The sequence below is a fragment of the Pseudophryne corroboree genome, chromosome 2 (genome assembly GCF_028390025.1).
Source record: "Pseudophryne corroboree isolate aPseCor3 chromosome 2, aPseCor3.hap2, whole genome shotgun sequence".
Lineage (NCBI taxonomy): Eukaryota > Metazoa > Chordata > Amphibia > Anura > Myobatrachidae > Pseudophryne > Pseudophryne corroboree.
The window spans coordinates 115,726,146-115,740,503 of record NC_086445.1 but is presented as its reverse complement, the minus strand read 5'-3'; the positions used below and the strand labels follow the sequence as shown (position 1 = coordinate 115,740,503).

The window sequence follows — 14,358 nt, the reverse complement described above, 5'->3', positions numbered from 1 at the left end:
CAGGGGCACCAGGCTCTACCACAGCCGGGGGATCCCGGGGTGTATAAGAAGTGGTCAGGACATAAAGGACCCCGCGTGCAGCCCACGTCCACACTCACGCAGGAGGGTAGCCAGCAGCAGCCTCTGACCCGGGTCAGTGTGGGCACCTGTACCCCGTACCCAGCGCACACCTCCAGCTGCCAGTCCCAGGCAGAGCTGTCCCCCGGCCGGACCGCAACCCCCACCCTGCCGGCTCTGCCCCGCCGCTCCCCGCTCACCATTAAAACTTTGGCAGCGCTCTCCAGCTGGGCGATCACTTCACTCGCACCCAGCGCCGCCATCATGGGCTCCATTCAATGACGCGCCACGCGGTGCAGTGTGGGATAAAGCGGGGAGCAGGGCCAATGGCGGCCCTGGGGGAGGGAGGGAGAGGAGTGTCCTCCTGGCTGGGAGACCACTGAGGGGGCACCGGCACCCGGAGCCCGAGTGTAGGGAGCGCAGCAGCAGAAGTTTTGTGACAGGCACGGACTGTGGCTGGGAGCGGGAGGCGGGAGCAGCGGCACGGGGTGAGGACATGGCTGGGCTGACTGAGAGGAACAGGCTACAGGTGGGGGGATGAGGAGAGAAGGAGACCGCTGCCGGCGTGGGGAAGGGGCCACTGGTGGGGGGATGAGGAGAGAAGGGGACCGCAACCTGCGTGGGGAAGGGGCCACTGGTGGGGGGGATGAGGAGAGAAGGTGACCGCTGCCGGCGTGGGGAAGGGGTGAATGAGGAGTGAAGGGGACCGCTGCTGGTGTGGGGAAGGTAGGCTGACCATATTAGCCCTTTAAACTGGGACACTCATGAAGTATACAGGTTCTGTGGCTGGCTGACTTCAAGCCTGCATGTCATCTGGTTTTAATCGGCCACAGAACCTGTGTAATTCATGAGTGTCCCAGTTTAAAGGGCTAATATGGTCAGCCTAGAAGAAGGGCCACTGAGGGGGATGTTGGGTCAGGTGTACCATACCCTCCAACATGACCCGCCCCACTAGGTACAAAATGCTCTGTTTCTGGACTTCCCTCTTAATTTATTATTGCCATCACCTGTGAAGAAACAGCATTCTTATCATTCAACTAGTTTAACACAGGTGATGGAAATCATAAATTAAGAGGGAAGTCCAGAAACAGAGCATTTTGTACCTAGTGGGGCGGGTCATGTTGGAGGGTCTGATGTACTAAGACTTGAAAAGTGATACAGTGGAGAGAGATAAAGTACCAGCCAATCACCTCCTGTCATTTTTTTCAAATTCTGCCTGTAACATGGCAGTTAGGAGAGGAATGGCTGGTACTTTAGCTCTGTCCACTTTATCACTTATCAAGGCTTAGTACATCTGGCCTGCTGAGAGAAGAGGACCACTGCCGGCATAGGAAAGGGACCACTGGTGGGATGCTGAGAGAAGAGGACCGCAGCCGGCATGGGGAAGGGGTTACCTGTGGGATACTGAAATAAGGGGCTCCCTGTCTGCGTGAAGAGGGGGCCACTGGTGGCTTGCTGAGAGAAGGGGCTTACTGCCAGCGTGGGGAATGGGCAGAGATGGGACATTGAAAGAAAACATTGGTTACAATACATTGTTTAGTCCAAAACATTGGTTCTGTGAGACAATGTTTTTTTATTTTTTTTCTTATAAACTGGCTGCCTAAGCATATAATACACTAATAAACTTCTGAAATCATCCTACTACTAGATTTATATTGATAGAGGCTTACAGTGTGTGTGTATGTGTACATATATATTTCTCTTACGTCCTAGAGGATGCTGGGGACTCCAAAAGGACCATGGGGTATAGACGGGATCCGCAGGAGCTTGGGCACACTGAAAAGACTTTGACTGGGTGTGAACTGGCTCCTCCCTCTATGTCCCTCCTCCAGACCTCAGTTAGACTTTGTGCCCAGGACTGACTGGACACTCACTAGTGGAGCTCTCCTGAGTTTCTCTAGAAAAGACTTTTGGTAGGTTTTTTATTTTCAGGGAGACCTGCTGGCTACAGGCTCCCTGCATCGAGTGACTGAGGGGAGAGGTCAGCCCTACTGCTACTTAGTTAAGGGCTCTGCTTCTTAGGCTACTGGACACCATTAGCTCCAGAGGGTTCGATCACTTGGTTCGCCTAGCTACTTGTTCCCGGAGCCGCGCCGTCACCCCCCTCACAGAAGCCAGAAGAAAGAAGCCGGGTGAGTATGTGAAGATCCGAAGACTTCAGTGACTGCAGAAGACTTCAGTAACGAGGTACAGCGCAGCGGTAGCGCTGCGCTCCATGCTCCCACACACTTCACCATCGGGTGCAGGGCGCTGGGGGGGGAGCGCCCTTGGCAGCATGTTACTGGGTCTTGCAGGGCTGGCAGAAGGCATTTCGGTGCCCGGGCACCGTTTTTCAGTACCCCCGCCAGCATTTCAAGTTTGAATTTTAGCGGGAAGGGGCGGGGCTTAGCCGCACAGCTCACCAGCGCCATTTTCTCTCATCCACAGCCGCTGCATGAGACGTTGGCCCGGGACCTCCAAGCTCCACTTCAAGTAACAGGGAGCAAATCGGGGGGGGCACAGATATTTGGTGCATATTTATTGGATTTAACAGCAGCGCTTTACATATATATCATTTGGTGGGATATATGGGCGCTGGGGTGTGAGCTGGCATACTCCCTCTGTGTTTTCTCTATCCGGGCTTCCTTGTGGGTCTGTCCCCTAGCTGAGGCTGTGTGTGTGTGTGTGTGTCGGCATGTCTGAAGCTGAGTGTTACTCCCCGGAGGAGGTTGCTGGGGGCACAGATGCGGGTCTGGAGATGGCTCTGTCGGCACAGCCGACACCTGATTTGCTTACAATGTTAAGTGCACTTAATACAAATGTGGCCTCATTGTCTAAAAGATTAGATAAATTGGAGTCTCAGACACAGGTGTGGAGGAAATCCATGGAGGATGCTTTCTCAGGTGCAGGCCCCGTCAGGGTCACAAAAGCGGTCGTTAACCCAGTTGGTAGATACGGATACCGACACGGATTCTGATTCCGATGTCGACTTCACTGAGGCTACTCTACACCCAAGGCTAGTTAAGAGTATTCAGTACATGATTGTGGTTATTAAAGATGTTTTACATATCTCTGACGTACCTGCGGTGCAGGAAACAAGGATTTGTTTGTTTAAAGGGCTAAAACCTGAAATGAAGTTTCCCCCCTCTCATGACATGAATACTCTTTGTGAAAAGGCTTGGGAGTCGCCGGACAAGAGGTGGCAGATTCCCAAGAGAATTTTCATGGCGTATCCTTTCCCCTCTGATGACAGGGAAAAATGGGAGTCGTCTCCGAATGTCAACAAGGCTCTTTCCCGTTTGTCTAAGAAGGTGGCGCTTCCGTCCCCTGACATGGCAGCTCTCAAGGATTCGGCGGATCGCAAGCTGGAGACATCTCTGAAGGCCATTTTCGCTAATACGGGTGCATTGCTCAGACCTGCTGTGGCGTCGGTATGGGTGAGTAGTGCTATTGCTAAATGGGCTGAGAATTTAGCTGCTGATATGGATACCCTTGATAAAGATAATGTTCTTTTGACTCTTGGTTATATCAAGGACGCTGCAGATTACCTGAAGGATGCGGCGAGGGATGTTGGTCTCTTGGGATCAAGAGCCAATGCCATGGCGATCTCGGCCAGGAGGGCGCTGTGGATCCATCAATGGAATGCTGATGCCGACTCCAAGAAAGCTATGGAAGCTCTCCCCTTCAAAGGTAGTGTCTTGTTTGGTGACGGCTTGGTTGACCTGGTGTCTACCGCGACTGCGGGTAAGTCATCTTTTCTTCCTTATGTTCCCACGCAGCAGAAAAAGGCACCCCATCAGCAGATGCAGTCCTTTCGTCCAAATAAATACAAGCGTGGAAAAGGTTCGTCCTTCCTCGCTACAAAAAGTAGAGGAAGGGGAAGAAAGTCGCCTGCAGTATCAGGCGCCCAGTACCAAAAGTCCTCCCCCGCCTCTACCAAGTCCACCGCATGACGCTGGGGCTTCCCTGGGGGAGTCGGGACCGGTGGGGGGCCGTCTGCGGATTTTCAGTCAGGTCTGGGTTCAATCAGGCCTGGGTCCTAGATATAGTATCTCAGGGATACAGGCTGAAGTTTCAGGAGATGCCCCCTCACCGGTTTTTCAAAAGTCCTCCCCCGCCTCTACCAAGTCCACCGCATGACGCTGGGGCTTCCCTGGGGGAGTCAGGACCGGTGGGGGGCCGTCTGCGGATCTTCAGTCAGGTCTGGGTTCAATCAGGCCTAGATCCTTGGGTCCTAGATATAGTATCTCGGAGATACAGGCTGGAGTTTCAGGAGATGCCCCCTCACCGGTTTTTCATTTCGGCCTTACCAGTGTCCCTTCCGGACAGGGAGGTGGTGAAGGCAGCAATACAAAAGTTGTGTCAACAGAGGGTCATTGTTCTCTTACCCCCATCCCAACGGGGGGAGGGGTTCTACTCGAGCCTCTTTGTTGTACCGAAACCGGACGGTTCGGTCAGACCGATTCTGAACCTAAAATCCCTCAATCCATACTTGAAAGTTTTCAAGTTCAAGATGGAATCTCTTCGAGCTGTGATTTCCAGCCTAGAAGGGGGGGATTTTATGGCGTCAGTCGACATAAAGGATGCCTACTTACACGTCCCGATATATCCTCCGCATCAAGCTTTCCTCAGGTTTGCGATACAGGATTCTCATTACCAATTTCAGACGTTGCCGTTTGGGCTGTCCACAGCCCTGAGGATTTTCACCAAAGTCATGGCAGAAATGATGGTTCTCCTTCGCAAGCAAGGGGTTACAATTATCCCGTACTTGGAAGATCTCCTGATAAAGGCGAGGTCCAAGGAACGATTGTTGAGAAATGTGGATTTGTCTCTGTCGGTTCTGCGACAACACGGTTGGGTGCTAAATTTGCCAAAGTCTCAGTTGATTCCGACCACTCGGCTGCCCTTTCTGGGCATGATTCTAGACACAGAGTTACGGAGAGTGTTTCTTCCACAAGACAAAGCTCTGGAACTACAGACAATGGTCAGGGAGCTTCTGAGGCAGACAAGTGTGTCGATTCATCAATGTACTCGGGTTCTGGGGAAAATGGTTGCGGCGTACGAGGCCATTCCGTTTGGCAGGTTTCATGCCCGGGTGTTTCAGTGGGATCTGCTGAGCAAATGGTCCGGGTCTCACCTGCACATGCACCGGAAGATAAGTCTATCTTCCAGGGCCAGGATTTCTCTCCTGTGGTGGCTACAAAGTTCTCACCTCCTAGGAGGGCGCCAGTTCGGAATCCAGGACTGGGTCCTACTGACAACAGATGCAAGTCTCCGAGGCGGGGCGCAGTCACCCAAGGAAGAAATTTCCAGGGGAAATGGTCGCTCCAGAAATATTGTCTCCACATAAATGTTCTCGAGTTAAGAGCCATTTACAACGGCCTGCTACACGCAAAAAGCCTTCTTCGGGGTCGACCTGTCCTGATCCAGTCGGACAACATAACGGCGGTGGCGCATATTAACCGTCAAGGCGGAAAAAGGAGCAGAGCGGCTATGGCGGAGGCCACAAGAATCCTTCGCTGGGCGGAACAACATGTGAGCGCTCTGTCAGCAGTCTTCCTTCCGGGAGTGGACAACTGGGAAGCAGACTTCTTCAGCAGACACGATCTCCACCTGGGAGAGTGGGCTCTTCACCAAGAGGTATTTGCAGAAGTGACGACGCGTTGGGGAATTCCGCTGATCGACATGATGGCGTCTCGCCTCAACAAGAAGCTTCCGCGGTATTGTTCCAGGTCAAGGGACCCCCAAGCCAGTGCAGTGGACGCCCTGGTGACTCCGTGGGTGTTTCAGTCGGTGTATGTGTTCCCTCCGCTTCCTCTCATTCCAAAGGTGCTGGGACTCATTCGACGAGCAAGGGTTCAGGCGATTCTCGTCGTTCCAGATTGGCCAAGAAGGGCCTGGTATCCGGATCTTCAGGAATTACTTGTGGAAGATTCTTGGCCGCTTCCTCTAAGAGAGGACCTGTTATTGCAGGGACCATGCGTGTTTCCGGACTTACCGCAGCTGCATTTGACGGCATGGAAGTTCAGCGCCAAAACTTAGCTCGAAAAGGTATTACCGGGGAGGTCATCCCCACTCTCCTTAAGGCTAGGAAGGAGGTCACGTCGAAACATTATCACCGTATTTGGAGAAAGTATGTTTCGTGGTGTGAGACCAAAACTGCTCCTGCGGAGGAATTTCACTTGGGTCGGTTTCTCCATTTTTTGCAGACAGACGTCGATGCAGGCCTGAAATTGGGTTCCATCAAAGTGCAGATTTCGGCTTTATCTATTTTCTTTCAAAAGGAATTTGTCACAACTGAGGGCCTGAGTTGACGGGAGGCAACCTCAGTTGTAGGGGCTGAGATGTAACGGAACCTGGGAGGTTGTATCAGACCCCTAGACATGTAAGTAACATGTAGAATAACTGCCCGAAGGCGTGACCACGACAACCAGGATAAAAGTCAATGATGTTTATTATGACAAACTCCGTAACACAGCAGAAAATAAGAAAACATAAAAGTCAGCAGGGCAATAATACAGTTCCTGGGTACTACAGGGTGGCAAGGGCCACAGGCACTGGTAGTGTGAGACAGTTCTAATAATCTTCTAGTTGGAAAGTCCTTACCAGGCCTGACTGTAGCAATGGAGAGAACCCAGGATCGTACCAGCTGGTGTTCCAGGAAAGGCTGGGCTGCTGAAGGTAAAACGGCTGCTGTGGATACTGGCTGGAACCAGACTGTTGTTGGTACGGAGTGGATACTGGCTGGAACCAGTTAAATAATAAACGAACTTGAGAGCGATGAAATAATAATACCGGTGGAGAGTGGTAAACTGCAGAAAGGACACCGGCCCTTTAAGGGAAGCTGTACACTGCTGGAAGCTGGGCTGGAAGCAGGTGATTGACTTGAGAGCGATGAAATAATAATACCGGTGGAGAGTGGTAAACTGCAGAAAGGACACCGGCCCTTTAAGAGAAGTTGTACACTGCTGGAAGCTCGGCTGGAAGCAGGTGATTGCTGTAGCTGGAAACAGGTGAGTCCAGAATGGATCGGAGAGTCAGGCTACACCGCAGATGGAATGCTGGTGCGGGTCTCTATAGCAGAAGTCTGGAGACAGGAGCTGGAACCTGGAAGACAACCACAGGAGAGAGACAAACTGGAACTAGGTTAGACAACCAAAGCACTGACGCCTTCCTTGTTCAGGCACAGCTTACTTATACCTGCAGCAAGGAAGGGGTTGGCTAGGCAATTATGCAAATCAACAATACAGACAGCAGATTGGTGGAAATGATCAGATGACAAAAACCAAGATGGCTGCGCCCATGCAGACACTTGGAGGGAAGTTTGGTTTGTAATCCATGTGAGAATTGAAACAGTAATGGCGACGCCGGCCACAGGAGACAGGAGACGCCAGACTGACAAGCGCACATTTAACCACGCGGGCACAGCGGAGGCCGCGGCTGATGAAATCACCACTCTGACATTCTGCATGTGGAAACTCAGAAACAGCGGGATCCGGTCCTGGAATGCTGAGCCAGCCTTAGGAGGCATCTGAAGGGTAAGTAATGGCGTCCAGATACCCGGATCGTGACAGCACCCCCCCCTTTAGGAGTGGCCCCAGGACACTTCTTAGGCTTTAAAGGAAACTTTGCGTGGAAATTTCGGACCAAGGCAGGAGCATGGACGTCTGAGGCATTGGTCCAAGAGCGTTCTTCAGGACCATAGCCCTTCCAGTCAATGAGGTATTGTAACTGACCGTAGCGGAAACGTGAGTCCAAAATCTTGGCCACCTCGTACTCGACTCCCCGTTGAGTCTGAACTTTGGGAGCTGGAGGAAGTGCGGAATGAAACCGATTCAGGATCAGCGGTTTCAACAAAGAAACATGAAATGTCCTGGGTATTTTCAAGAAGGATGGTAACTGTAACCTGTAGGCAACAGGATTGATGACTTGTTCAATCTTGAAGGGTCCGATGTAGCGAGGTGCAAATTTCATGCTGGGAACTCTCAACCTCAAATTCTTCGTGGACAACCACACACGATCACCCACCTTGAGAGCAGGAACCGCTCTACGCTTCCTATCGGCAAACTTTTTATACCTGAATGAGGCTTTAAGCAGGGCTGCGCGGACGTTCTTCCAGTTATTTGAAAACTGACGCAAGGTGACATCCACTGCTGGAACAGAAGTTGCGGGAAGCGGTTGGAATTCTGGGACTTTAGGGTGGAATCCATAATTAATGAAGAATGGTGTAGAAGAAGATGAGGAATGGTATTGATTGTTGTGGCTGAACTCGGCCCAAGGAAGGAGTTGAACCCAGTCATCTTGAGAGGAAGACACATATATACGGAGGAAGGCCTCCAAGTCCTGATTCACCCTCTCGGTTTGACCATTGGTCTGAGGATGGTAAGCCGTGGAAAACTTTAACTTGACTTGGAGGGCTTGACACAAACTTCGCCAAAATTTGGCTACAAATTGTACTCCACGATCCGAGATGATCTCTTCAGGAAGACCGTGAAGTCGGAAGATCTCTTGTATAAACACTTGAGCCAACTTGGAAGCTGACGGAAGACCGGTGAGAGGGATGAAATGTGCCATCTTGGTGAACCGGTCAACTACCACCCAGATGGTATTAAACTTGTTGCAGATAGGTAGATCGGAAACAAAGTCCATCGACAAATGGGTCCAAGGTCGACGGGGAACAGATAATGGAACCAGTTGCCCCGCAGGCGACTGGCGGGAGACTTTGTGTTGGGCACACTTTGGGCAGGAGGCAATAAATTCCATAACGTCCTTTTTCAGAGTTGGCCACCAGTAGGACCTAGAAATAAATTCAAGGGTTTTCTGAATGCCTGTATGTCCAGCAAAACGGGAAGCATGGGCCCAATGCATGAGCTTCTTCCTTAGAACTGGCTTAACAAAACTTTTCCCTGGTGGAGGCGTAGAGTCCATCCCTACCGTGGAGAATGCCAACGGATTAATAATAGGATGCTTGTCTGCAGACTCGGACTCATTTTCTTGCTCCCATGAGCGGGAAAGGGCATCGGCCTTACGATTCTGAGAACCCGGACAGAACTGGAGTTTAAAGTCAAATCTGGAAAAGAAAAGTGCCCATCTGGCCTGACGAGGGTTGAGACATTGTGCGCCTTTGAGATATAAAAGATTTTTGTGGTCGGTAAGTATGGTGATTGAGTGGGAAGCTCCCTCCAACAGGTATCTCCACTCCTCCAGAGCGAGCTTGATGGCTAGCAACTCCTGATCGCCAATGGCATAGTTGCGCTCAGCTGGGGAGAACTTCCGGGAGAAGAAACTGCAAGGATGTAGATGTCCATCTTTGGCCTTCTGGGATAACACTGCTCCTACTCCAACGGAGGAGGCATCTACCTCTAAGATAAAAGGAGAGTCGGTGTCAGGCTGTTTCAGAACTGGTGCAGAGATGAACCGTTGCTTCAGAAGGTGAAAGGCCTGTGTAGCTTCCTCGGACCACTTGGACGGATTAGCACCTTTCTTGGTTAATGCAGTGATAGGCGCCACAATGGTGGAAAAGTCTCGTATAAATTTTCTATAATAATTGGCGAACCCTAAGAACCTCTGGACCCCTTTGAGGCTTAAGGGTATAGGCCAATTCTGGATTGCTTGGAGTTTCTCAGGATCCATCTCTAGTCCGGAACCGGACACAATGTAACCTAGAAACGGAATGGTTTTAACTTCAAACACACACTTCTCCAATTTACAATAGAGGTGATTGACACGGAGACGGGAAAGAACCTCTTTTACCCAGAAACGATGATCTTCGAGATTATTAGCAAAGATGAGGATGTCGTCTAGATAAACCACGACATGGCGGTACAAGATGTCCCTGAAGATCTCATTCACGAAGTGCTGGAAGACTGCTGGAGCGTTGCTCAATCCGAAGGGCATGACGAGGTACTCATAATGTCCGTCACGGGTGTTAAAGGCGGTCTTCCACTCGTCACCCTCACGGATTCGGATGAGATTGTAGGCACCCCTCAAGTCCAGCTTTGTGAAAATGGTTGCACCACTAACTCTATCAAAGAGCTCAGTAATCAGGGGTAAAGGGTATCGGTTCTTGACGGTAATGTCGTTCAGACCCCTGTAGTCGATGCACGGACGCAGACCACCGTCTTTCTTCTTAACGAAGAAGAAGCCTGCGCCGGCTGGAGAAGAAGATGGTCGGATGAAACCCTTCGCCAGGTTCTCTTTGATGTACTCTTCCATGGAGTGTGTCTCGGGCAGAGACAACGGATAAGTTCGGCCTCGCGGTGGAACCTTCCCTGGAATGAGGTCGATTGGGCAGTCCCATTCTCTATGAGGAGGAAGGATATCAGCAGAGGCTTTACTGAACACATCCGTGAAGTCTTGATATGGAGGAGGCGGAACATCAGTTGACCTGGGGAAGGAAGAACAAACAGGAAGAACTTTGGCTAAACAAGTCCCAGCACAGGAGGGACCCCATGCCAGTATTTGCGTAGTCGTCCAGTCAATTGATGGGTTGTGGAGACGGAGCCATGGAAGGCCTAAAACCACTGGATGTGTGGCTCTTGGAATCACTAAAAAAGAAATATACTCAGAATGAAGAACTCCCACTCTCAGACGAACTGGAAGAGTCCTTAAGGAAATGACTGCGTCAAAAATCTTGCTGCCATCCACGGCAGTCAAAGAGATGGACGAGGACAGTCTCTCGGTGGGTAGGGACCACCGTTTAACATAAGCTTCGGTTATGAAATTCCCAGCTGCTCCGGAATCAAGGAGGGCAATGACGTTCCTGTAACGTTGAGCAATTTGGAGCGACACTGGGAGGTTACAGTCATGAGGAGATGGAGAGGAGATCATCACTCCTAGCCGGCCCTCTCCTTGGCGAACTAGGATCTGGAGTCCCGGACGTTTGGGACAGGCATTGATAGTGTGCGACGGAGCTGCACAGTAGAGACAGAGAGACTCAGAGAGACGTTTTCGGCGCTCAGCAGGAGATAGACGGGAACGACTAATTTGCATAGGCTCATCCTTGGATGGAGATGGTTGACGAGAAGGAGGAGCAGAAGATTTAGGAGTAGATGATCTTCCTCGCTCGGTTGCTCTCTCTCTAAAACGTAAATCAACCTTCGTGCAAAGAGAAATTAGCTCATCCAACTTAGAGGGCAAGTCTCTGGTAGCTAACTCATCCTTGATGCGTTCTGATAAGCCATGCCAGAATGCAGCATACAGGGCCTCGTCGTTCCATGCCAGTTCGGATGCCAGGATTTTAAACTGTATAAGATACTGTCCCACGGTACGTGTTCCCTGGCGTAAACGAAGAATCTCAGATGAAGCAGATGTTATCCGGCCTGGCTCGTCGAAGATGCGCCTGAATGTAGCTACAAAGTCAGTATAGGAGGATAGCAGGGGATCAGACTTCTCCCATAAAGGTGATGCCCAGTCAAGGGCTGAGCCACTGAGAAGGGAGATGATATAGGCAATTTTGGTACGGTCACTGAAGAAATTGCCAGGTAGAAGCTCAAAGTGGATTTCACATTGATTGAGAAATCCCCTGCAGAACCTTGGAGATCCATCAAATTTTGCTGGCGTTGGAAGATGAAGATGTGGACTGGAAATGGGTAAGGTGGGTGGGGTTACAGCTGGTGTCACTGTAGTGGACGCACCGGACGTGCCAGGTCCACGGAGGGTCGTTTGAATCCCATCCAGCCGTGTGGAGAGATCCTGGAGACAGCGGATGATGTGGCCCTGTGCAGCCTCCTGATGTTCAAGTCGGGCTGCCAGTTCTTGCATCGGCCTGGCCGCTTGATCCTGGTCTCCGGCTGGATTCATTAGGTCAGTGCTTACTGTCACAACTGAGGGCCTGAGTTGACGGGAGGCAACCTCAGTTGTAGGGGCTGAGATGTAACGGAACCTGGGAGGTTGTATCAGACCCCTAGACATGTAAGTAACATGTAGAATAACTGCCCGAAGGCGTGACCACGACAACCAGGATAAAAGTCAATGATGTTTATTATGACAAACTCCGTAACACAGCAGAAAATAAGAAAACATAAAAGTCAGCAGGGCAATAATACAGTTCCTGGGTACTACAGGGTGGCAAGGGCCACAGGCACTGGTAGTGTGAGACAGTTCTAATAATCTTCTAGTTGGAAAGTCCTTACCAGGCCTGACTGTAGCAATGGAGAGAACCCAGGATCGTACCAGCTGGTGTTCCAGGAAAGGCTGGGCTGCTGAAGGTAAAACGGCTGCTGTGGATACTGGCTGGAACCAGACTGTTGTTGGTACGGAGTGGATACTGGCTGGAACCAGTTAAATAATAAACGAACTTGAGAGCGATGAAATAATAATACCGGTGGAGAGTGGTAAACTGCAGAAAGGACACCGGCCCTTTAAGGGAAGCTGTACACTGCTGGAAGCTGGGCTGGAAGCAGGTGATTGACTTGAGAGCGATGAAATAATAATACCGGTGGAGAGTGGTAAACTGCAGAAAGGACACCGGCCCTTTAAGAGAAGTTGTACACTGCTGGAAGCTCGGCTGGAAGCAGGTGATTGCTGTAGCTGGAAACAGGTGAGTCCAGAATGGATCGGAGAGTCAGGCTACACCGCAGATGGAATGCTGGTGCGGGTCTCTATAGCAGAAGTCTGGAGACAGGAGCTGGAACCTGGAAGACAACCACAGGAGAGAGACAAACTGGAACTAGGTTAGACAACCAAAGCACTGACGCCTTCCTTGTTCAGGCACAGCTTACTTATACCTGCAGCAAGGAAGGGGTTGGCTAGGCAATTATGCAAATCAACAATACAGACAGCAGATTGGTGGAAATGATCAGATGACAAAAACCAAGATGGCTGCGCCCATGCAGACACTTGGAGGGAAGTTTGGTTTGTAATCCATGTGAGAATTGAAACAGTAATGGCGACGCCGGCCACAGGAGACAGGAGACGCCAGACTGACAAGCGCACATTTAACCACGCGGGCACAGCGGAGGCCGCGGCTGATGAAATCACCACTCTGACATTCTGCATGTGGAAACTCAGAAACAGCGGGATCCGGTCCTGGAATGCTGAGCCAGCCTTAGGAGGCATCTGAAGGGTAAGTAATGGCGTCCAGATACCCGGATCGTGACAGAATTGGCCGTCCTTCCAGAGGTTTAGACTTTTGTGAAGGGAGTGATGCATATCCATCCTCCGTTTGTGCCCCCTGTGGCGCCATGGGATCTTGATGTGGTCTTGCAGTTTCTTATGTCTTCCTGGTTTGAACCTTTGCATAAGGTTGAGTTAAAGTTTCTCACTTGGAAGGTAGTCATGCTGTTGGCTCTGGCTTCTGCCAGGCGAGTGTCAGAGTTGGCGGCCTTATCTCACTAGAGTCCGTACTTGATCTTCCATTCGGATAGAGCGGAATTGAGGACTCGTCAACAATTTCTGCCGAAGGTGGTTTCTTCGTTTCACATTAACCAACCTATTGTGGTACCTGTGGCTATGGATGTTGTGGCAGTTCCAAAGTCTCTTGATGTCGTGAGAGCTTTGAAAATTTACGTAGCCAGAACGACTGTTGCCAGGAAAACAGAGGCGCTGTTTGTCCTGTATGCTTCCAACAAGATTGGTCATCCTGCTTCTAAGCAGACTATTGCACGCTGGATTTGTAGTATGATTCAGCAAGCTCATTCTTCGGCTGGGCTACCGGTACTGAAGTCGGTAAAGGCCCATTCTACCAGGAAAGTGGGCTCATCTTGGACGGCTGCCCGAGGGGTCTCGGCACTTCAGCTTTGCCGAGCAGCTACGTAGTCGGGTTCAAACACCTTTGCTAAGTTTTACAAGTTTGATACCCTGGCTGAGGAGGACCTCATGTTTGCTCAATCAGTGCTGCAGAGTCGTCCGCACTCTCCCGCCCATTCTGGAGCTTTGGTATAGACCCCATGGTCCTTTTGGAGTCCCCAGCATCCTCTAGGACGTAAGAGAAAATAGGATTTTAGTACCTACCGGTAAATCCTTTTCTCCTAGTCCGTAGAGGATGCTGGGCGCCCATCCCAGTGCGGACTGTTACTTGCAGTGTATTCTTGCTGGTTAAATAAGTTTACACATGGGTTGTGTATTTGTTGTTTTCAGCTTGTTGCTGTTGTTAATTCATACTGTTATCTGGTTTACTGTTACTCCGGTTGTACGGTATGTTTGTGGTGTGGGCTGGTATGTTTCTCGCCCTTAGTTTTAACAAAAATCCTTTCCTCGAAATGTCAGTCTCTCCTGGGCACAGTTCCTATAACTGAAGTCTGGAGGAGGGGCATAGAGGGAGGAGCCAGTTCACACCCAGTCAAAGTCTTTTCAGTGTGCCCAAGCTCCTGCGGATCCCGT

The 14,358-nt window shown here is 50.8% G+C and overlaps 1 protein-coding gene across 1 annotated transcript in view; it reads right to left on the bottom strand.

The window, feature by feature from the left end:
- XPO4 (exportin 4) overlaps window positions 1-474 on the bottom strand; it is a 238,563-nt gene extending 238,089 nt beyond the window's left edge. Inside the window, exon 1 of the mRNA XM_063951629.1 lies at window positions 258-474. Coding sequence (XP_063807699.1) covers window positions 258-332 — 75 coding nt within the window. The 5' untranslated portion in view covers window positions 333-474. The remainder of the gene's footprint in view (window positions 1-257) is intronic.
- Between the last annotated feature and the right edge of the window lie 13,884 nt (window positions 475-14,358).